At 39.1% G+C, this 25441-nt stretch overlaps 1 protein-coding gene across 3 annotated transcripts in view; it reads right to left on the reverse strand.

Annotated features, from left to right (window-relative positions):
• Positions 1–25441, reverse strand: part of GRIA4 (glutamate ionotropic receptor AMPA type subunit 4) — a 233798-nt gene that overhangs the window by 152210 nt on the left and 56147 nt on the right. For all 3 annotated transcript variants that reach the window (XM_065626774.1, XM_065626775.1, XM_065626776.1), the window contains exon 3: positions 4988–5227. In XM_065626774.1, the coding sequence (XP_065482846.1) occupies positions 4988–5227 (240 nt within the window). The remainder of the gene's footprint in view (positions 1–4987; positions 5228–25441) is intronic.

Here is a 25441-nt window from a genome sequence, read left to right on the forward strand (position 1 = left end):
TACAGTTGAATCCCTATTTTCTATTCTTTCTGGGAGAAGATCAGGCATGAAGCAATATCACTGGAGTTACTAAGCATGGACACACCAAACCTACTGCTTACGGCTGGGCCAGCTACTCTGCCAAATGAGAAAATTACATTAGCCTGATAAACTGATTGTAAACAACCAACTCCATAATCTCCCTCAAAACAAGAGGGAGAACTATAAATTTCCTGTAGCTTTTTTTGCCTTCTGCAGATGTCTGAGACTCACCTATCCTCCAGAAGTCCCTAAAGGCAAAAGCTTGGAGATTGCTAGTTTGTTTACTGTAGGATCAATTCGAACAGACCATCAGCACTCATGTAATCCTTCTGCCAGGTTTAGATTGTCATAAAATAGAAGAGTTTCAACTTTAAAGGGGTTGCTATAAAAACACTACCCAGAAATGTGGGAAAATTAAAATTATCTTGTGCATAGCAAGCTGATTTTCCTCACCTGCAACCATAACTGAGCTGATTTAATGAACAATAAGTAATTACAATGAGCGAAGGAAAAAAAAATCAACAAGGTATATAAACAGGCTCACACACAATGCCTAATATCTAGAGAACTATAACTATTTTACAGTCCTCGCCTCTGGTGAGCCAACTGCCAGACCAGCTGGTAGTTCTACCCCTCCTGCCGCCACTCTTTAGTCACAGTCGGGAACTGAAAACTCTTGCTGGGAAACATGGCTGAATTCAAATAGATGCTGAACTTCTGTGAAAGCAGTTTCCTGCTTGCTGGCTGTCACCCTCCCTGGTGTCCCACACTGCTCCACAGCCCTCCACGCTGGGACTCCTTAGCTCCGGGTTTTACCAGCAACTTCAGCCATTCCAGCTCTCAGTAAGGCTAAACACAATGTGGAAAACTAACACCAACCTCTCGTATGCTTGATTCTCGATGCTCTTGATTCTATATTATATATTAGGAAAACTTGCTCCACCAAAAAGGTTGTCAGGCATTGGAACAGGCTGCCCAGGGAAGTGGTTGAGTCACCACCCCTGGAGGTGTTTAAAATATGTGTAGATGTGGCACTTAGGGATGTGGTTTAGTGATGGACTTGGCAGTGTTAGGTTAATGGTTAGACTTGATGATCTAACGGGTCTTTTCCAATCTAAATGGTTCTACAATTCTATTCTTAAACAGCTTCTCACACCTCACAAACTTCTCCAGCCTTCTGTGGTTTCAGGGTCCAACTTCTGCTTTCTGGTGCTAGAAAATATTATAGTTACCTAGCAAGATCATACTGTAGGTATATCTACACTAGATGAAAAATCCCATGGATTTGCAGATACACAGCTCCACTTGATTGTAGGCCTCTTTTTAAAAGAAATATCTCTCAACCACAATAAAAGAACATATATAAACTAACTGTTCTTCTGGTCTACTCATTTGATTCTTTTGTTTAAGTCCCTCTAGAGGTGATATCAAATATTAACTAAGCACTTCAACCCAGCTGGACTTCCCTTTCCTCTGGATATCTCACAGAGGCATGGTTTTCATTTCAGGCCTTTCCCACTATGCTTTGCATGACTTAGGTAAGTGTTCTCCAGCCTTTTTTTCCCTGTCCTGTGTGTGTTCCTGGCACTTTGTTGTTAATATTAATTGTATTAAGTATTGGGTCATAATTCAACCTTTTTATGGAAGGAGGGTAAGACAAAGAAGAATGTATTGCAACAAAAGCACCCTTGAGGCTTTAGCCTTCCGTGTCACTCTTCACTTGCTCACTTTTCCTGTTAAATAACGAGCTGAACTTTCCTTCATCTTTCTCTTACGTTTAATGTCTTTTGCAAAACCTGTTCTCCTTTCCTGTAATGTTCCCTGTTAGATCCAATTCATTTTGTATCTTTGCCATTCTTCTTATTATCTTCATGCTGTCACAGGCCAGTGATTTTCCAGACTGTGAGTTTGGCAGAACATCAGAAAGGGAGATTTAACATAATAGCTGAAGCCACCACCTCATCAGAATTTGTGAGATCCAAGACTACTCCATGGTGTAAACCCAAGCGTAGTATGTGGGAATGACTTGGAGAGATGAGACAAGAGTGCATTCCTGACCTGAACTGAAATGCTAACATGGATGCCCCCAGCAGCACAGAGACTGGTGTTCTGCAGGGAGTTGATGAGCTGTCAAAGCGATGAATGGAGTGATACAGCTGAGAAATCTACCTCAATAATAGGATTTAATTGTTCACCCTCTAAGAGCGAGCAGCAACCGAGCTGCATGCAACAGAACCAAGAAGTAAGCAGGATGGGAAGGCTGGGAAAGCAGGTCTGAAAACAACGTGCATTTGCCCACCAGAGCATGTCACCACTGGTGCTGAAGGTTTGACTGTTTATTCTGTCACACCGTCTTCTACCAAGGTCTTCTGCCTTTTACAATGCTGCTAGCTGCTCAATGCCACCTTCTTCATAGGCAGCTACTGTGTCTGGCTGGAATTTATGCTCATGGTTTACCTTCCCCTGTACGAGTTTACTTATCGCTTCCTGGCTAAGAAGCAAAGATCAACTCGGAGGCCCAGTATCAAAACCAAAAGGCCAAGGCAGTTCCCCTTCCTTCAGTTGGGTTGGATGGGGCTGCTCAGAGAGACAGGGAAACATCTGGCATGTAAAGGAAGGATCTTTGGCAAAAATCTGGACAAGGTTAGGTTTTGGCCTCCCTGATAGAGACCCCATGACTTGACATCAATGATTTTTTGTTTCTTTTTCCAGTTACACTGATAGGAAGAGATGATGCTTTTTTCTTATCATATCTCAGCTTCACATTAAAAAATTCTGTTGTGGAATGGTAGTGAAAATTATTCAACAATGATGTATCTTTACAGTAATCTCAATACCTAAAGATACCTTGAATCCTGTTTTCTCCTGCATTAAACTGAGTCACAAGACCTATTCGGAATTTGAGAGACTATCCAATGTAGCATCCCTGCATCTAAGCCAGCAAATGCCATCTTTTTATCAAAGACACACTGATGAGTTCGGAGTTGCTGAGTTCAGTGCCATAAGGATCATTTATTAACCACAGTGTTATAGATGATGTTCCGAAACTGCCCTTGGTGTCATATTGCATGCTTAAAAATGATGTAGCAATCTAATTAAGCATGTGAATTTAGATGAGAAAGGTGACTGCAGGTTGTGTACTTCTCTTAAAAATTTGTTGAACAAGTAGGATCACATCTCTAATTATGTGCTTGCTTTCTTGTTACCCATAACTATGTCTTGAGTAGGAACACTTTTAAATTCACTAATTTTTTCTCTGCCCAGTTATCTAATACATTCTATAATGCTTCCCAGAACTTCCTTTGTAAGTTCATCAAACGTGAAAAAAATGTTTATTTAAAAAAAAAAAAACACGACAAACCACCACCACAACACAATTATGGAACAATACAACCCCTTTCATTCTGTCCCATTACACATTTTGATTTAAATTCAGGTATTTAGGCAGTGTATCAAGCTAAAAGCTCACTAAAATTTAGTGAGAAATATGAGAAAATTGACTTCTATAGTCATAATCAAATAATTAAACAGATTTAGTTAGGTCAGTATAATTCCCTATTTCTACTGCAGAGTAATTACACTGGAATAAAGCCACTTTAATTCCAGAATAGACTGTCCACATGGGGTGCTATATTGAAAGAGCTGTAGTAAAATAATTATTTTGACTACAATGTCGTGGTTGAGACGGACAAACAACACTACAGCTATGCCGCTCGCTATGCTCCCCCCTGAAAGTAAGCCATCAACATAAAAATCTTGCCTTTCTCTCAGAGGCTCAGCCACGTTGGCCAAGTCCTGTTCTATAAACAAAGGCAAAGGGCTTTGCCAGCAGAATGAACGCACAATGTGAACAATAGGAGATTTTACTTCTCAATCTGACACTGAGGCTCAGTGATGCACTTGAAGTTTTTTACCACTTGAAAAGTTCTGACATTCTCTGGGATGTGGAATGGAGAATGTGGATAGGCTTTTGTGTAACGTGCTGTCTAATTTATAAAAGCAGAGTCCATCACAGAGAGAACTCCAGATGAAAGGAGCAGAAGATGGGCTACTGCAGTACTCGCTCTGTTTGCTTCCCATGGATACCTCTCACCTGGCAGATGTGGCCTCTCACCTTCACTTCTCTGCCACAGCCTAAGGGCTCATGCTGAGTCCGAGTGAGCCTCTCACTGCCTTGACCTCCAAGCCATGGAAGCACCAAGGGGCTTGCTTGCATCTCAGCTTACACCAGTGCAGATGCAGAGAACAGGCTGGTCCTCTCTACTTCTTTGTACTGCCGTCACTTATAAAGTGAGTCGAATCATAGAATCATAGAATAATTTGCGCTGGAAGAGACCTTCAAAGCTCATCTAGTCTAACCTCCCGGCCATGAGCAGGGACATCTTCAACTAGATCAGGTTGCTCAGAGTCTTATCCAGCCTGGCCTGGGATGTCTCCAGGGATGGGGCATCTGCCACCTCTCTGGACAACCTGGGCCAGTGTTTCACCACCCTCATTGTGAAAAATTTCTTCCTCATGTCCAGCCTGAATCTCCTCTCCTTTAGTTTAAAACCATTACCCCCGTCCTATTGCAATAGGCCTTGCTAAAAAGTCTGTCCCCATCTCTCTTATAGGCCACTTTTAAGTGCTGTACTTTTAGGTACTTTTAACTACTGAAGAGTGAATAGAGCTGTAAAATTCTACTTATTGAACTGTCTCTGTTTCACTAACATTAGTTAAAATGTTTTAGTGTTCTAGACTTAAAGAACAGGCTTCAGCTGGTCGATTACACACAATGTGCATCCAATAGCCAATATTTACAGATGAAGGAATTCTTCCTTCAGCCAAACAGCTACTCAGTCAGACATATTTCACCTCAAAGGCCCTTAAAATTTGACTCCCCAAGCTCCCAATACAATATAAAAATGCACGGTTCTTGCAAAAGCCATTTGAACTAAATAGATAAGAAAGCTGGGTCGCAACTCACCTCGATCTGTGTCGTACAGGAAGACAAAGCGGTTCCATTCATAGTGATCCAGCAAGCTCAAGAGGGCTCCCCGCAGCGACGGCCGCAGCTGCAGCACAAATTGACTCTCACCCTCCGTGGGGAAACTCGGCGTGATGAGGGAGATGTGCAAGGCGCTGCAGAATGAGGTCAAGGTATGCACTGATCTCTTATCGTATAGTCCAAAAATGGCAAAAACTCCTCTCGAATACTGGGAGCAAACTGGAAGAGAAGAAAAAAAATGAGAGTTCAGCTAGTGACAAAATCTGTAAGCATGCACTTACACATTTCAACATCCTCAAATTTTTTATTTGAAGATTTCCATCTCTGTCTGTATAGTTAACTTCAATTTTCACGTGTTTCATTCTGAAAACCAATAAATAAATAGCTAAATAATATTTTGACATTTTTTGATCCTATTCAGAAAACACTACAATATTCGTAGTCTTTTTGCTTTAAAATAAAATATAAAATAAATAGCATGTATTTTTGCACACCAGTGAAAAGTCAACCACAGCTCTGCATATTATCAGGCACTGATCATTTCTATTACCTTAAACAGGCAAGTGTTCACATTTTAAAATGTGAAAATTATCAGAAAAATGTTACGGACCTCATAAGTGAAATCTGGACATTTTGAATTGTAACAATGCAGAACCTGCACTCACTTTTACACAGGGAGTCCTTGTGCTACATTAAAACTCTGCTACAGACACTGAGTAAAAGCCTACTTCATGAATAATCTGCTTGACTTTGAGAGAGCAGTTGAAGGAAGATGTAGTAAGACAACGTGGCCAGACTTTTGTCCCAAACCTTTTATTTCTGCTCTGTGTCAACCTCAAAACCGGAAAATAAGTGACCTGAACACACGCTCTTGAGTTTTGATTTGCTCTTGGAGTCATATAAGACATAGACTTTTATTGATTTCAGCAGACTGGATAAGGCTATACTGATCTATGCACATAAAAGCAGGCATAGCGATGTTTTCTTGAGAAAAAAACTGCCTTTCTAGCAACTCATAAAGAGCTAAATGAAAAACATGCCACTTTTTTCAAAGTACAAACTAACTTATTAGAAACTGTGATCATTAATAATGTTGCCTAGCCCAGAAACACAGAAAATTGAGAAAGCAGACAGTCAGAGGAACATTGTACCCATTTTCTCCTAAGTTTGCATTGCCTATGTTCTCCTGATTCAGACCCTCCCTCCTCGCAATCCATTCTTACCTGTAGCCTAAACATGGGAAAAATCTAAGTCAGACCTTTCCAACAAGATGATGCCCTCCTCTTTCCTATCCTGGAGGTCACAGTCATCTAGTGACAGCAGCACAGTCAGGGTATAGTGTACACACTTAACAAATGGGGTGATTCAAACCATTTCGGCTTTAATTCTTTCATATTACATTCACCACATAAAGAGTAAAAAACACAAAATGTGCATTTTTCTCCTCAGAGTTGGGTGATTTATCCAGAACTGGATAGAGTGATGATGCCAGAACTGGAAAAGTGGCTTGAGGGCAGTTCTGTGATTTTATGTGCTGCCCCACTTTCACAGCCCCCAACCTAAGGATTTTCATAGTCAGATTATGCATAAATAAAGCTTTTTAAAAAGCTTTCTCCTTTCCCCTAAGTTCCCCTTCACTATGTTGATACACAGCTCTTACAAACCCTCTTCTTTGCTGGACCATACAACATACGCTCTCCAAGACTCATCAAATGACTGGCTTGCCATGCCATTAATCATCTAAAAAGTGTTCTGTGCTTTTGCAGTTTCATCTCATCTTCCTTGAACACAGATGACCCACTGATTTAGAATTCAAGCTGAAGGCCTTCTGCTTCTTTTTACATTATTTTCTCATCTCTACTGTAAAATACTTCTGCTGATATATCCTAAGATCACATTGTGTTGTTCTAAATCTGCACCTCAGTGATGTCTGATAATCGTCTCAGGATCAAAATTCTGCTCCTTCTTCCTTCTGGGCCATTTCCAAATGATGAGCTTCTGTTTATAGCAGAATAGTTTTCTTAGTCACTATTATCGGTTTTCCATTATGCCATGCCTATTACTGTACCCCTCAAAATTACTTACTTCCACAGTTATATTCCTAGCCAGCTCTGAACTTCTACTGATGTCTGTGTTCGCCTCACCAGCAAATTCCATCAAGGTATTCTGACTTTTTATCTCTGTGTCCACTGTAAAATCAGTCTCTTAGTATCTTCCTCCTGCATCCATGCTTCTCCAGCCTGGTACCTTCTCTCCTACCAGCATTTGTTGCTATCTTTCCCTTAGTTTCATGCCTACCTTTTAATTTTCCTGTTTGTCTCTATTTTCATAAATCTCTTTTCCTAGGAGCATGTCTATTTTACTTCAATTTCTTGGCAACTGGAAGATATGCATTAATCCCATACTTTCTACCTTAATAACTTCTGGTTGCATTTTATCCCATTTTCTGGCTATAGCCGTATTTTAAAGCTTTCTTCCCATCAAAATCTGTTATATAACTTTACAGTCTATTGATGTTAATCTCCTAGGTCCATGGTTGCCAGATTTTATGTCCTCCTTTAAAAATAGGTGTTATGGTTCCTATTCACTGATCACACAAATCACAACTCATTTAAGAGCTCTACTAAGAAGCACTTGTTATTGCATCTGCCCTTCAATAAAGCAATTCTTTAAGAACCACAGAAGAAAGCCATCACACCTCTTTTAAGGTCAACATCCTCCTTCCTCAATGGGAAGTATCTATTAGTTTTATGTCTCTAGATTTTCCTGGTTTTCTGTCCCATCATCGATATATAACAGCTTCAATTATTTTCCTGTTTCCTATCGTTGTATTTAAATATGTAAATGACCATCTATTGTTGTTTTAATGTCATTTCCAAGTTTCAGTTTTCACTGGCAGCCCCAACTTAGGCTCTTACTTCTGCAGCAAATGTCTTCTATACCTCTTAATTTTTTCAACACGATCTTTCTTACTAATAACCCTTTTTAAGCACTTGTTTCTTATAACTTCTTGTGTAATCACTCATTCAGTTCTGGAGAAACATCCTGCATGTTGCTTTCCCCTGAAAAGGGATTTCTCAATGTTTTACAAGTGTTTCTATGAGGAAACGGCAGGCCTCCTCTATTTTCGACCACAGTCCAGTTAACTTTGCCAACTGAAATAGTTGAATGTAAACCTTGTGTACATAAGTGGTAGTTACTTATTGTGTTTCCTCTTTAGAGAAAAACTTTGTTAAGGCCTTGTATTGCCTTATTTCTTGGCAGTTTTACATGGGCAAAGGGTACTTTTCGTAACACACAGTCCATACAGCAGGATTCTACACGATGAAAAATTCAATAAATCAATGTCAAGCTGTGAAATTGCACACTTTGTGGAGTTAAAGCTCAAATTCATTCTCAGGATAGAGAAAAAAAAAAGAGAGGGACAAAAGTCAAACTTCAAATTTCATTAAATTACATTATATGACCCTAAGCTGCTTTTTACTAAAAATAACAAAATAATAATTCACATTTTCAAAGCAAACTGTCTTTGCCATGGCCTAGATGCAAATGCAATAAAACATTATCTGGCTATCATTAAGTCTTGAAATAAACAGTTCAAGAAAACTTGTGCTACTATACTTGAGATGAAGACTGGGAAGTTACTGAATAGTGTCTTTCTTTGCTCTTTGCTAAGATGAAGGTTATGAGAATTTTTTTTTACTCAGTATAGTACCCACAGAGAGGAAAAATGCCTGTGACACTACGGAGGTTAGGCTTAAATATATGCAGATATGCTGCAATGCTACTGAATCAATTTTACAGTAATCAGCAGCAACCACAAAAATCAGCAAAGCCAGGAGGATTTGCATTCTGACTCACTGCTGTTCTCAGAAAATGCCTCCAGGCAAACATGACTACCTGGATTTTCCAATTCTTTATCTATTTCTCTTACACTTCTAAAGGCATTTTACTTATTATAAATGGACTAAATTATGCTTGGTAAAACACATTCTCATATTAGCACTCTAAGAAAATTTTGTTCAAGATTTTTCCCCCATAAATATAAATCAGTAACAAACACACCTTCATGAGCATACTTTGAAATATAATGAATAATTTGTCATTAAGCCAGACATCTCTTCATAGCTGATAACTTAATTCCAGTATTACACATATGATTTTCTCCTGCAAATTTTGCAATGCCATTGGTCTCACCAAAGATAAGATAAACGTGGAGGTCAGACTCCAGAGAAGATGTTGCAATGCACCTTAAATAGCCAAGACAATGTTATTGCAGTAGCTGTAATATGAATTAGGCATGTTCTATTCTAGCAAATTGAACTATGTAATAGTACTATCACTGTAAAAGAATAGGTGACTCATAGGACCTTCAGTTAAAAAAAGAAATCATAACATCAAAATGGCAAAAATTGTACGCTGCAGGGTTTACTAAGACACAGTCAAGCCACATGTGGTCTTCTTTCTCTGTGAGAGACTTTCCAAAGTCCCTGTTACTGTTCTGAAGACAAGCCTCACACTTTAAACACAAATTTTTTATTGAAAAACTAAAAGAGAATCCCAGCTTCTTCTTACTTGCTGATTTCCAGAAGTTATAACCATATAACTTAAATCCTCTAAACAGGCACAGGGGAAGTTAAGAGCCTAAATACAGCTGTGACCATAACCAGGAAACTGACACAGAAGGGGTCAAGTGAAACTTTGTAAGAAATGTGTATGTATAAATACACATACATATCTGCAGACATATTTACATTATATTTGTCTTGGTTTACTATTTGGTCGCACCCAGCGGTTTTATAATTTCTTCAAGAAAAACATAAAACACTACCCTAACCATATATTTACAAAACTAAGTCTGATGAGCAGAGCACAGCTGGTCTGCCAACATCATTATTTTTCCTTGGCAGCCTATTTCAGGGGTGTCAAACTCATTTCCACCAGGGGCCACATCAGCCTCGCGGTTGCCTTCAAAGGGCCGTATGTAATTTTAGGACCTATACCATACCATATAGACAGGAATCTGGAAGATACAGAGTCTAACACAGAAGCAATATGGTAGATCTTGCTTCAGAGCCATGAGTCACAGACCCTGGGCCTTCCAGGGCACAGGCTCTGGAATGAGAATTTAAAAATGCTGTTCACGAGGTTTTAGGCTCCTCCATGGGAAGCCCTGGCACAGCTGGCTGTTACAGATATATTGACAGGCGCAGTGCTCTGTCATATACTCATGAACTTTGGAAGCACCAAAATTGAAGGAGCAGTTTGCTTTACAGAAGGCTTCCAGATATGAGGACGGTCTTCCATTGCTGTCTCTTCACTTCCTCCTATGCTTTGGAGATCCAAATGAGGAGCGGTGATAGTGATCAGTCCATAACAACTTGGTTCTGCCAGTCCTTCATTCTCACGCTGTTCCCCTAATCCTGTGTGGGGTCCCTCCATGGGATACAATCCCTCACAAACTGCTACATCATGGCTCCTTCCCATGGACTGCAGTTCTTCATGAACTGCTACACTGTAGGTACTTTCCATGGGTTCTTCAGGAACACACTGCTCCAGTGTGGGTCTCCATGGGCCACAACTCCTGCCAGGAGCCCGGTCTGGTGTGGGCCCTTCACGTGCTGCAGCTTCCTTAAGGGCACATCTACCTGCTGCAGCACGGGGTCCTCCATGGGCTGCAGGGTGGACCTCTGCTCCACCATGGTCCACCATGGGCTGCAGGGGACAACCTGTGTCACCATGATCTTCTCCATGAGCTGCAGAGCAATCTCTGCCCCAGCACCTGCAGCATCTCCTCCCTCTCCACTGACCTTGGTGTCTGCAGGGTTTTTCTCTCACATTTTCTCACTCCTGTCTCTCACTGCTCCTATGCAGTGTTTTTTACCTTTTCTTAAAGATGCTATAACAGGCGCATCACAGCAACGCTGATGGTCTGTTTTGGAGTGGCTGAAAACTGGCTCTGTCGGCCATGGGGGCAGCCCCTGTGTCTTCTCACAGAGGTCACCCCTGCAGCCCTCCCCCAACAAAAACCTGTCCACAGAAAGCCAGGACACCTAGTAAACTGTAGATGGCAATAGATTTCAAAAATATTTAAAAGTAATTACATTTCCTTGCCACCACAATAGTGCAAGAAGGCTTTCACCTGAGGTGTTCCTGCAATGCTGTCAGTAACCCATGCTATCACAGATCGCAGTCATATACTCTCTATTTTGTTTAGCTGTGGTGTGCCTGCATTTGCCAGGTTGTAAAAGTACTGGGCTAATTTTCTCAACCTACAGAACTCCTTCCAAGAGGAACAGCCCAGCCATATGGAGATGCAAGCTCCACAAGTGAGATTAAGCACGAAAGGGAAAATCCTTTAATCTAAATAAGGACCTGCCTCTCAAGGTCAAATGGTTTATTAGCTTACATATATGAAAGCTCCAATACTTGAATGAGATTTAGTAATATTTCTAAAATAGCTTTGAGGTTAGAGTTTCATGTTAAAATGTAAAAACATTTCTGTTCATTTTGCACAGAACATCCCAACACTCTTTCTATTCTCTGTGCTCCCTGATCCACCTCCTTCTGACCACTCCACTGACCTCCACCTCCTGGAAGAGGACACAAGGCCAGTCAGGGCTCTAGTATTACAAGACAAGTGATCTGAATTCATCCCTATGTATTCAACTACTAGCATAAGAGGTTAATGTTTGTGATTTTTTTTAAACTGGAAAGCTCTTAATTTAGTCTCTTTTTGTTCACTTCCATTATTAGCACTGTATTAAATTGTAGAGCAATAAACTGATTTTAACTAATGATGTGATATTATTTTCAGTTATAATGCTGTAGGCATGATGCTGCCCAAGGTGTGATGCATGCCTTCCGAACGCAGGGGAAGATAATGCTTTTGCTTGAAGAAGTTTGTGATCAAAAGGCAAAGGTAGATGAGGATTTAGAAGGTGCAGGGTCTAGAAATAGAAAATGATTAGGGTTGTGATTGGTGCTTTTTTCATTAGACATAAAAGTCTAACCATATAATTTTTAAGAAACTACGTTTCCCTTTTCCCTTTTTTTTGGACAGCAGTACTTAGAAATATCCTTTTCTATTCAAGACAAGTCTTAAGATAGTAATAAACTGGTCCTAATACATCTATAATAGTTTTCATCTACCCACTTTATGTAACATTGTTCTCTCTTTTATAAACCTATCTGTCATTTTATATCAGTGATTTAATTCATGAAAGTACCTTATTAAGTTGGTCTCAATGCTGGGTGTTTTTCTTACTGCAACAGCATAATTTAGTATAAAATCAACAGTCTCCAGCACAACCCAGAGGAAGAGCATGTTCATATAAAATTTGTACTGGATTTAGGTGCAAGATACAATAAATATTTATTCCTCTCAAACGTTTATCTTCCTGTGATGTAACAGCATAATGAGAAGTCTGGTATATTGGGCAGTGAACCTCTCAAGCTAAATTCATACTCTGGAGCAAATCGCTTCACATTCTCATGGTTCAGTTCTCAACATTTCAACTGCCTGGTCTATTTTGGACATAAGCACTTGACAGGAAGACTTAGTCTCCTATTACACGTCTGTAAAAAGTTTAGCACCACGGTCCATGTGTCTCAGCTGTGGCTTCTGAGTGCTAACCCAATGTGCATAAAAGTTGCTCCTAACGGACCTTTATCTGGCTATTCTATAGTAAATTCTGGAACCCTAAAACCAGGTAAGCTCTTGTCCTAAAGGTCGGTGTGTTTAGTTGCATGCATAAAATTAAGCATGTACTAAAGAGTGTGCAGGAGTATTTATCTGGAGATCAACACATGGATCCATCAAACTTGAGGCACAGAAAATTCACAAGTGTCTTCTCCATTTAACCCACAGGACTGGGTTACTTCTAGTAGTCTGTAAGTGACTTGCCAGCTCATTTAAACATACTTTCCCAGGAACAAAGAAAATCTTGGTTTAATATGCTAGATGCAATGGTAATTTGGGAAATCCAGTTTTGTTTGTGCAACTGCAGATGTGAGAACATATTGCAAAACAAGATAACTTGTTACATTTTTAATTAATAATTAAGCTTCTAGAAACAATTTTTGTGAATTGTCTCTAAAAGACTATTTCTGCTTAAAGTCAACTCCTGAAACAACAGCAGAAAGTGATAGTGCATTTCTTGCCTATTAGCTTAATTAACATGCGCAGTATTTTCTTCTTTTAAAATCAATTTGAACATTGTAATATAGTATTTTGTGTGCAATGTCTTATACTAGATCACTAAGTTACAGAACGTTACAGAACGTTAACTTCAGAAGATTACTCTGGGAGATACCCAAAAGAACAAAGAAGAGAGGGTCATAGAGATCAGACAAGATGGACTTGTAGGTACAACTGCTGAACTCTTCATGCTTCATATGGAGCAAGCTTTGCTCTTCAGAAATTAATACATTGATTAAAGTTTCCTACAAGCCAATTCCAAAAGAATTTGTGAAAGCAGCGTGTCTTTGTATGTATATGTGCATGCAGGGAGAGCAGAGGGGACAGTCTCACCTGATTCTTAGCACCTAGAAGTTAGTTGTTTTGGGTTTTTTTTCTGTCTCTAGAACAAGAAGAGGTATATTCAGAAGACATATTTAGAAGACAGATCATCCCAGCTTAAGATGGATGATAAACTAAGTGTACTGATTTATACCTACCTCTTTTGGCTGTAAAAGGAGACTATGAAGATATTAAAGACTTGGCACCTACATGTCAATAGCTACATTTAAAAAATTGTTTAAAAGTCTCATTTTAGGAAATGCACCTCGGTGTTTTTCTCCCCTGCCCATCCCTAGATTCAATGCAATTTGGAGTTGCTCTTCTCTGAGGCCCCTCTCACACAACGGGCAGATTCCTCCCAGCTGCGGGTTGTAGGCATTTTTCAGATACAGACCATGTATCTCTATTTTCCTGAAAAGTGCTGACAACTCTCATTTTTTGATGGAGAACACAAAGTAGCTTGGCATTTCATAAATTTCTATGAGGAAAACTGCTTTAATATTTAAGTACTTTCCATCTGAAAACTTTTGCACCACTAAACTATTTTACTTTCATTAATACATAACTCCAAATAATTTAAATCCAATGGAACGTTTTTACACAACAAGAAAACATTTTTCACTGTGTTTATTTATAAAATTTCTCTTGCCACTGTGCATTGGTTAATCTTTTTTGATAGAACTCCCCTCATGAATTTCACATTTGCTGAATGCTAACAAATCTTTTCTCATTTTTAAAAGTACTTTACAGCTCTCTCTGCAATAAATTATCCAGTCTTTGTGCCTTTGTCTTCCAGTTCTGTGCACTCTCTGGATCTGGTATTTATAGCTGTCTGGCAATGCACATACACGTGCATTTCCCTCACTCCGCCGAAACTTTCTCTTTGAACACTCTCCCACAGAGAATCCTCAAGGAGCATTTACCTTTCATCGTCATATGAATGAGAGTCCACATTGGTACAGAATTTCTTCTTTGCATGTTTAAAAAAAATCAGCACCACGTGAGATTGCCAGGCTTTTCAAAACCATAGAAGTTTTTAAAAAAGCTAAACATGAAGGTTTGAAGGTTTTGGTACAAAGTTCCTATGAAGTTGGCAGGTTTTCTCAAGGACAAAATACCTACCATTATAATTTTTTTTTCCCCCTTCCTGTAGGATAGAAGCTTAGAGAGGAATAACAGATTGCATGGAAATTAGACTGAATTACAGTAAAAAACTGGTTTATGAAATCTCCCAGTTGCTTAATTGAGGTTAACATTTCAATTCAGATACTCATGTGGTGGTAGAGATTTTCTTGCAAAATCATATCACCTCTTCACTTTGCTAGCTGAGGGAATGCTCATCCTCATTAGATGAATATCTAGAGAAATAATGTTTTATAACTTATTGAGATTGCCTGTGTGATTAACTATTTTTTGCTTCTGTAATTAAACAGTTGTGCTGCTCATGGATTGATTAATTTCCTTCTGAGACATTATTCCTTTCAGTTCAAATCTGAACTTCATCCAGATATTCCTTTGTAGAGAAAACACATTTCTTTGCAGCTTGTTTTTTCCCCCTGAATGTACAATTTTATAAAACCTGACACCAGGTCTGAATTTTGTTTTAAGAAGTAATCCTTTGATGGCCCAATTCTCTACATTAGCTTTCTTTTTTTTTTTTTATCTTGAAAAAGGAGAAAATAGGCACATATAAGCAGACATTTTTTTATTTTCATAAGAAAAAGAACAGAAAAATAAATCAATACAATTTTAAATGGGAGGGTATCTTATAAAATGTGCAGTTGACTACACAAAAATAGCTTTTTATACATAGCTACATAATCACGTATTTTTCTCACACAAAAGAAGAACTATTTGTAGTTTTTGGAAAAAAATAGTAACGATAATTTTTTCTTCATTTTGGAGAAATACATGTTAATTTTGCAGTACTCCTGCCAGCAAAACTGTCATTGACAGGAATTAACTAAATTTCATCGGAGACATGAGAGGTGGAGCCATACAGTTTGGCCCCTAACCTAAATTGTTTAGATAGATGCATCATCATAATTCATACCTCATACTTTGAACCAATGGTGCTTCTTTACGTCAAACCTTGTGTTCTAATTTAACTGAACTGAAACAAAACATGAACTTTGCTGTAATTTGACAAAGCTCAAGTAAAGCATTTTTTAAAGCATCATAGAAGTTTGGTACTAAACTTCGATGTGTGTTTAAAAGGGGATTAATCATCTAACTGCTCCCTCTGACTTAGGAAATGTCTCCTCAGATCTCTGAAATATCCGAGAAAAAGAAGGAAAGGAAGGTAAGAAATCATGAAAGATGTGACTAACTTGGTCTTGCATGAAGATGAAGGTCTTTTGGGGGTTGTCATTCAAACCTGAACAGAGATGGTTTTTATTTGTCTGGTTTGTAGTTTTAGTTTTAGAATTAAAGCCCATCCTGAGGGGAGTGATGCCATTTGATCCACTCTTGGAACTCTATTTTTCTTTCATTGCTGAGTCTGTCTCCCACTTTCTTATTGTTCCACCTTAATATTCTAGCCAAAGCGGGTTGTCTACCAAAGTGCAATGCTCTCTGTCCAGTCCTGGCTTTTGTATGTTGGCAAGGGCAAGGCTGGGATTTTTGCTACTTTCTTCCCTCTGTGACAGATTTTGCACCATCAAGAGTCCCCTCATCAGCAACTTAAATCACTGCTTGCTTTGACTCATGCTCTTGCACAAGGACATAATCTTAAATAATTCTTCCTACTTTGCTGTTACCCATTTAGAATGAATGAAGCCAAGGATTCCTTTTGTCCTCAGTACGATCAACGGACATTCACCACATAATGTTGATTAAATAGCATTAAACACAACATTGCTTGCTTGGCCACTCTTAGATCTAAGTATCTTTTAAATAGACAGGTCTAAACCCAAAATTCTGCTGCTGCTTTCTGCAGTGTATTGGCAGAACAGTTGCTGACAAAGTGCACAAGGCTCTGCTGAAGCTATTCCCCAATCAGGGGATATCTTCTGAGCTATCATTTCAGGGATCAAGACATATGAAGTTCCAATTGTTCTATTAGGCTTCTCACATTTAATGACCTTGGTTTTATTTACAGAGGTTAAGAGATTTCTATGCTTCCATTATTTTTCTTCTCTGTTAATGTTAAGTATGTTCTGATTAGTAAATAACACCATAACAGGAAATTTACTTTGTCATGTACATCCAAAATTTACTTCGTGTTTGTTTGGGTTGTTTCTTCTTACACATCACCATTGGTAATGATGGTTTTCCCAGAACAATTAAGTGCTTCTGACAGTCTAGAATTACCCCATAAATTGTGTGATCTTATTGCTTTTACTGCTTTTTCTAGCCTTGATCTAATGAACTGGCAAATGGTACCTGGAGAGACAGACACAGTCTAACTGAAAGGCAAGGAGTTTGTCAATTTTCACTCTAACTCCCATTTTAATTTCCACTAGCTGCAGATATGTCACTTAGCTTTTCTGATGTTTCCAATTTGGAAACCAAAGATTTTAACACTTAAGGTCTTCACGTAATTGGAATAATGAATAAAATATTTTCAAAAAATCACTAAGATGAATGTAGATGCCCTTATTATCCAACACTGGCCAGTTCACCAAGAGTTCTCTGAGATTTCTTTCACCATTCTGTACTTCATCTTTCAGCCCTGCCTCAAACATCCTACAAATTATTACGCTTAACTTCACATGAAACCATACCAAGAGATTTTCTTTCCTGCTCTTCCCAGAAATATGGATCTTAGCCTGTTTGGGTGACTACATATATCTGGGAATTATAGTTACTTAAGACATCTATGCCAACATCTCAAACAGATTGTGTTTTCATTACTTGTACTTGTTCCTTTATGTTGCCTTGTTGTTTTGATCATCTCACTGAACTGAAGTTTTTTCAGCATCTTGTAAGCCTGCCTGTTTTCCCCAGATAATGCAGTGATCATAGCTAAGGGATTTTTCAGATGTAGATTCTACTAACTATGGACATGTCATGTCAAAATGACAGGCAATTACAGTCTGTGGAGGGCCAAAAGTCCAAAGCTTAAGAAACCCTGAGCTCTCTCTTTTCTTCCCCCCACCCCCTTTTTTCCCCTGTGTGCCTTGCAGTTTCCTCTCTATTCATTTTAGGAGAGAGCTGCTTCTTAGCCTCCCACGATTATGCCAGTGCGAGTCAATCACAATACAGTTGGTTGGTTTTAAAATCAAATGCTTGGCATGGATTACTGGAAATGCATCTTCAACCACCTCCCCTTTTTTAACACCAAGCTGTTTCTTCTTTCTCTGAAAAAATAATCTTTCAGGTTTTTATGTATAAAAGGTATTTCTAAATAGCTGTAGGTCTCACATAATAACAAAAATCATAATAAAAAGGAATTACCTTTCAAAAATACAATATAAACAAACCATTTGATCACGGTTATTGAAAGCAAAAGCCATTCAGCTTCTAAATGGAAGACCAGCCTCATCAGATCTGAGTTAAAGATGGATTCTGGCCATGCCCCTGTGCTTAATGACTTCAAGCTCTAATTGCTTGATGTGAAAGGCAGATTTCAGTGTCATTCAGTGGAGTATGCTTTTTAAATAATTCTTCTCAGTTAAAACAAGACTTAATAAAAGAAGTTTAATACATGCATAAATACACCTGTGTATACATCATTAAGAATATGTCTGCATGTTTTCTATTTCTGTGGATCACAAATTCTTTTATTCTGATACAAACTGTACAGCTTTTTATTTTAAACACATGTAAATCTGTGCTATAAAATGGGATAGATGTTAGCTTAGACGTCTTTAAAAGAAACAGGCAGATAAGCCAAATAAAAGTACGTAACTTTGTAAATGTGGCTAATATATTTGTCTTACTTATATACTTCTTTATGCTTGGTTTAACAAGGAGAGTTCATTTCATTTCAGTTCTGGGGCAGGAGAAATGAATGTGTGATTGTCTGAGAACATTCATGTTGTCTACCCCCCTGAGATGTGGAGCCTTCAATGGGGCAGCTGATGGCTCTTTAGCACCTTTTGTGCCCCACTGTGCCTGTCCCCATTACTCACCCAGGGTGGTACCAAGGTGCTGACAGTCACATCCTCCCCTGCCCTGGGGCAAGGTGACTACACCTCCACCAGCTGGTGGGGCAGGAGGGGTGGGACCCTCAGTCATTTGACAGGGTCCTTAACAAAGAAGGTGCCCAGGGAAGCTGAGAAGCTTCTGGACTATGTTGTAATGCCCACAGCCAGATCTGACCAGGCTATAAAACGGAGTTCCTGCCGAAGACCCCCTTGGAGTGGTCTTGGAGCAGCGGGTCTGTGAACTGGAGCCCTCCCCTTAGACTGGGACACCGCCTAAGGAGACTTCCTGGGATTGAGAGCGCCTCACCTCCTCCTGTGGTGAGTGGTTATTTACTGGATGTATCCTTGAGTGAGTCCTCGCCTAACCCAGGCAAATGACTATTTTCTTGTGGGTGCCCTGGAGTGAGAGGCCTCTAGTTTTGTTTCCTATATGTGTGCACGTTGCGGATCCTCATTATTCTTATGTTGTCGTAACCCAATAATCTCCTCAACTTATATTTGAACGTGTATTTTATGTTGTCGGAGTGCTGAATAATTGTTAAATCCTGTTTCTAGTCAGTTTATTGGCTACACTTTTCCAGCTAGAATAAATTCTGTTTTGGAACTTGTTGTCCGCCTAAAATTGACTTTGAGGTGCCTCCGTGACACTCATAAAGCATAGTTAACCACCCACAAAACATTGCTTCACGTGACGTAATGACATTGTAAGTTTTGTTATGAATGAACATCTCTTCTGTAACTCTGTGTTTATAAGACATCTAACAAAATGGCGTCTTTAACCAAAACTGGAGCTCCTAATGGTTACCGGACTAAAAGCAGCCTGTAGAATGTACAAAAAGGTTTTGAATGCCAGCATGACCTATGTCCCCTGGACTCAAGTAGCTGTTCTGAAACACAACACAGCTTTTCAATAGGCAGAAATTGCTTAGCATATCTCATATTCTCCTCTAAGAGCAAAATTGCTAAGTTGCATTAAAATCAATTGATGTCACTAAATTGAGTTGTTATTACATCACTGACTGCAATAATGTCAGAATCTTTCTTGCAATCACATTTCTCTTTCACGGTTATTTCCCAATGCACAAAAAGATGGGTGTACAACCTACTGGCTTAAAATCATAAACTCAAAGAAATCAAACAGCATCTCAAAAACTATCTGCCCATTGTTCTCCCTAGGCACACTCTGATGCAGATATTTGGGTTCCTATCCAGTTCTTGGCACAACAATCAAAAATGTCATTTCCATCTCTCTTCCTATGACATTGTCAGATTGTGAGCTTATAAATGAGAACATTAACCTGTAAAGCATAATAAAAAGATGGCAAAAATGCAGTCAGAACCATTTAAGTCAGCGAGCATTGCTGGTCAAAGCCTATAACCTGTTAGTATTCCGTTTTGTGCACTGCCTTACATCTTTCTACATGCAAAGAGTTTTCTTCATTTCTCAAAAAATTTACCTTCTGAAGGCACAGATCACAGTTTCTGTACTTAGAAACCGTCTAACAGAAAGAAAGCAGTAACAGAAATATGGTTTTAGTTATTTTTGTTTCTTCCTGAGTTTTCAGCTAATCGTGTTTTCTCTGTGACAGGCTTTTAGGCACTATCTTAAGTATTTCCACAAGTTCACTAGTCTAAAACAGAAGCACAAGCCCTCTCATTTTGTTCTCTCCTATCTTTGGCAGGAATGGGGCTTCATCCACAAGGCATTTTGAAATGGACTATCTATACCTGGGATTTCTACAGAGCTGGGAAATGTGCTGGTGATGGTTTTAGAAAAAAAGGCAGATAAGAAGGGAGCTGAGACTGGTTGCCTGGCACCTTTTTATCTCTGTGAACGAACCAAAGGCGGGTATACTGTGGGACCTGGGGGAAAAGAAGGCAAATTGTCAAACAGAATTTGCCATTACAAAATATTTTTCTTTATCATGGTTATCACAGGAGATTTAAAATAGCTATCACCTCATGCAAACTTCTTTTGCAGTTCAAATAGTAGCCTTCTGAAATGAAACCCTTATTTTTCGTTTTATTTTTGAACTTCAGGGCTGATCAAAGCAGAGTCCTTCATTTCACTGAACTGTTTGACTAACAAAGTGAGCAATATACTCCATCTTATTTATAGATCAATCTTAGTTTGCAAAACAGACCACTGAAAATTAATAAAACATTTAACAGCTTAATATAAAAAATGCAAGAAAATGTTGATGTACTTAAATTAATTTGCTGTAAAGATTGCTTTACAAATGACAAAACAGTGTATACATCACTCCAGACATTATGTAAGGCTAGTAGCTTCTATGCTGGCAATTGCAGCAATAAGCAAATTTAGTTCAGCACAGTTCACAGCTGTGATCACTGGAGTAAAGCTCAGGGTCTAGGGGCCACTAGCTCTGATACTGTACTAAAAAGGCAGCTGTACTTTACTGGTCCACTGGGCCTGATGCTAATAATTTTTAAATGGCCTGTTAGTTACAGCAGTGGCCTCAAGCTACCTCTTATTTCAAATCCTGTTAACATTTGTGTATCTTTAAACTACTTTATTGTCTTAATTACCATATATTCATTCATAATTCCCAGATATTCTGTTGCTATATACCAAAAAAAAATTACAAAAAAATCCTTAACAGTGGCTGAAGAGTTGGTGGACGAAATGTGACTGTGGTAACGTGCACCCAAACCAAATCAATCACATGGAACACTGAAGTGCAGAAATGCTTCTGTATGTGTTGCTTTTCACTGCAGTGCTCTGCAGGATCAAACTGTCTGTCTTCCGACAATGGATTGCTAGTGCTTATTGGCATATTGAAGAAAGGCAGACCACTGTAGGTAGAGTTCTTAAGAAAACTATGTTCAGTCTTTTTAGTTATAAAATTAGATTAAAAAAAATTAAAAATGGTTTTCCACAGTTTTAATGATTCCAGTAAGAGCTACTCGAAATAGTTGTTATAAAGCAAGTTCTTGCATTTTCTCTGAGACTATCTTGTTTACCCTATGTTCTGTTTCAGGAAAAAATTCATTAACAGAAATGGAAATTTTTCCTGAATAAGGACCGCAATACATTTTTTTAATGCATATATACTAGCATATTTATTAAAAGTACCTCTGCCATTAAAACTATTGATTCCTGGTAGCCTAAAGCTACCACAACATGTATTTTTTAAGAAGTCACATTATATTTGTCTTGAAAATGTTTTGTGATCTTTTCATTTGTAACATACAGAAAACTCATTAGTAATTAGGTACCACCATGATTTTATTATACAAATATGAAATTACTGGCCAAAATCAACTTTCGTAAATAATCATTCTTTAGCTTTGGAAAAAATTGATCATGCTGTGTAAAGGCCTTTGCAGCCAACCAAAGGTTTAAATGAAATGTTGACATCATATACCTAAACTCAATCAGTCGGGAACAATGTACAATGTACAGAATTTTTCTCTCCTACACAGCTATGCAGAACCAAACTGACTGCCCTTAGCCTGATGAATCTGTCTTGTTTATGGGTACACAAAGGAACATAGGATGCTACTAAAGCTACAGAATCAAATATTTTTCACAGCTTGATTTGAAGTGAAAGAGTTGCTGTGAAAAAGAAATAATACACAGAAGTACAGAAAACTTTCCTTTTTTTAAAACCTGATTTTATCTACAGTATCTTTCTTAGCCTATTTTGTGGCACTTCTGCAATAGTTATGCTCCTATACCTACACAGCTCAGAAAAGAAAGAGATGCACCAGCTACTCCTTTGTCAGTGATGAAATATAATCTAAGTAGGGCCATTTTACTTCCTTCCAGGTTTTATTAGGTTTAATGTGTGTCTCACTGGAATGACACTGAGGAGCTACAAAAAATCCAGTCCTATTTATGTGCTTCTTGTACTTTCTTGATTTTCAGTGTTCGGTTCATGCACTACACATCCATGCTTTCCTGGATAATTATTCATCTATGTACAATAGTATCGAGAGATCATTTAAACAAACTAGCTGCTTAATTTGCTTGTCTCTATTACTCCAGACTGAAGAAAAGAGGGATGGTCTGCCAGCTGGTGGCCTGTGAGGATAGGGTGGTCTTCATTGGAGGCTTAAAGGAATCTCCTCCAGCATCACATTCCTTGTCATTATGCTCTGATCTCGGTGCTGACAAGCTCAGAACAACCCCACTGGATTTCCTTACCATGCTGCTTTTTATCCCTGAGCCAACACCAAAATTCATAAAAAGCAAACGCAGATGTCAAGTGATCTCGCTGGAGGATAGGAACAGGGTCACAGGATGATTCAGGCTGGGAGAGACCTCAAGGGTCTCTGGTCCAACCTCCTGCTCACAGTTGGGTCAGCTCTGAGGCCAGACCAGGCTGCTCATGGCTTCACCTGGTCAAGGTTGAAAAACTTCCAAGGACAGAGACTGCACAACATATCTGGGCATCTTGTGCCACTGCCTGACTGTCATCACGAGGGCAATTTTTTTTAACATCCAGTCTGAACCTCTCTTGTTTCAGTTTATTTTCATTGTATCTCATCTTCCCATCCTGCCTCACTTCAGTGAACCCAGCTCCATCTCCTAGATGACCTCCCTATAAGCACTGGGGGCTGCTGTTAGGTCCCACTGAAGCTCTCTGCTCCAGGCTGAACAAGCCCAGGTCTCACAGCTTCTCCTGACAGCGCCAGTGCTCAAGCTGGGTAAAAATTTCCTGTAATCTACTGGCTCTGGTCCTGTTCATACAGCTCAGGATACTGTTAAAAAATAATCAAATTTTGGTCAATAAACTCTCCTCTAGACATTACCTGCAAGATGTCACAATTTTCATTGCCCAGTGCAAGCAAGTAATTAACTACTAATGAACAAAGTCAGCATAGCTATTAGTAAAAACCAAACCAAAACAAAACAAAAACACACCTTAAAAAAACCAGTCTATCCATGGTAATGTCAATGACCATAAATGTACATATACTTCTAAAAATATGGGCTTAAAAGTACATTATATTTGCACTTGATAATCTTATTCTTCTGTATCGTGTCAAATTTGGACCAGAAGTGAGGCAACTGTAGAAACAAAAAGAAAGTCACGCCTGCTTAGGCATGGATGAGCCTATGACAATGTTATTAACATGAGGAACATGTTTTATTCCCAATCACTAACTAAAAACAGAAATCCTGACTAATCATTTATTATTGATTGGGTGCCCTATGAGGTGTCACAAAAACACAACTCCAATTGATTAAATAATTGCATTGCCAGAAAGGCTGAGGGACAATATTGTGCTCCTGCGTGGAGTCACCTTGCTTCAAAGTCACTGGGAATTGCTTGTGCACACACAAGGCCAACATCTAGCCTGAAGTCATCCCTCAGCATCAGAAAATAAAACAACATATATCAATGAGTATTTTAAACAACACAATTTGATTATTTGGCACTCTACACAGTATAAGGCACAAGTCTAGACATGTCAGAATAGGGCTAAAGGCTTGCTCTAGAGGTTATATTTCATCTTGTCATACTACTGTCTATTTATTGTCACACCTTTATATTACCTCAAGAAAGTAAATGGCGAAACAGAGGTCTTGTGGAAATCCATTCTTGCACAGGCATAGCAGATTCTTTCATTAACAACATTAGGAAGCTATATAAACAGTGGGATTACTTTAATAAGCAATCTATGCACTGAAGTTAATGGGAAGATTGTGAAAAAATAGATGCAGGTCTTTGAAATATAGTTCAATTTAGTTCATTTAAGTAATATCACACAGATGTATGTCGGATTAAGAGAAGTTTAGATCTACCAACAGAAGAAATGGAGTGCTGATTTTTTTCAAAACTGTGAAATTAATATAGAATCATAGAATTGTTTAGGTTGGAAAAGACCTTTAATATCATCAAGTCCAACCATAAACTTAACACTCCCAAATCCACCACTAAACCATGTCTGTAAGCATCACATCTACATGTCCTTTACATACCTCCAGGGATGGTAACTTAATCACTTCCCTGGGCAGCCTGTTCCAATGCTTGATAAGCTTTTCCATGAAGATTTTTTTCCTGCTATCCAATCTAAACCTCCCCTACCTCAACTTGAGGCCATTTCTTCTCATCCTGTCACTTGTTACTTGGGAGAAGAGACCAACGCCTCACATGCTACAACCTCCTTTCAGGTAGTTATAGAGAGTGAGAAGGACTCCCCTCAGCCTCCTTTTCTCCAGGCTAAAGAGCCCCAGTTCCTTTAGCCTCTACTCACAAGACGGGTGTTCCAGGCCCCTCACCAGCTTTGTTGCCCTTCTCTGAACTCACTCCAGCACCTCAATGTCTTTCTTGTAGTGAGGAGCCCAAAACTGAACAAAGGTATTAAACAGAACTGGCCCCAATACTGAGCCCTGGGGAACACCACTCATGACTGGCCGCCAACTGGATTTGTCTCCATTCACCACAACTCTTTGGGCCCAGCCATCCAGCTGGTTCTTTACCCAGGGAAGACTACACCCATCCAAGCCACGAGCAGCCAGTTTCTCCAGGAGCGTGCTGTGGGAAACAGTGTCAAAAGCTTTACTGGCATCTAGGTAGACAACACTCACGGCTTTTCCCTCATCTACTACGTGGGTCACCTTGTCATAAAAGGAGATCAGGTTAGTCAAGCATGACCGGCGTTTCATAAACCCATGCTGACTGGGTCTGATCATCTGGTTGCCCTGTACATGCTGTGTGATGGCACTCAAGATGATCCTGCTCCATAACCTTCTCGGATTAACAGGCCTGTAGCTTCCTGGATCCTCCTTCTGGCCTTGCTTGTGTGCCTTTAAGACTTCCTTCTTGAAGAATGCCCAGCATTCCTGGA

The sequence above is a fragment of the Caloenas nicobarica genome, chromosome 1, assembly GCF_036013445.1.
Source record: "Caloenas nicobarica isolate bCalNic1 chromosome 1, bCalNic1.hap1, whole genome shotgun sequence".
NCBI lineage: Eukaryota > Metazoa > Chordata > Aves > Columbiformes > Columbidae > Caloenas > Caloenas nicobarica.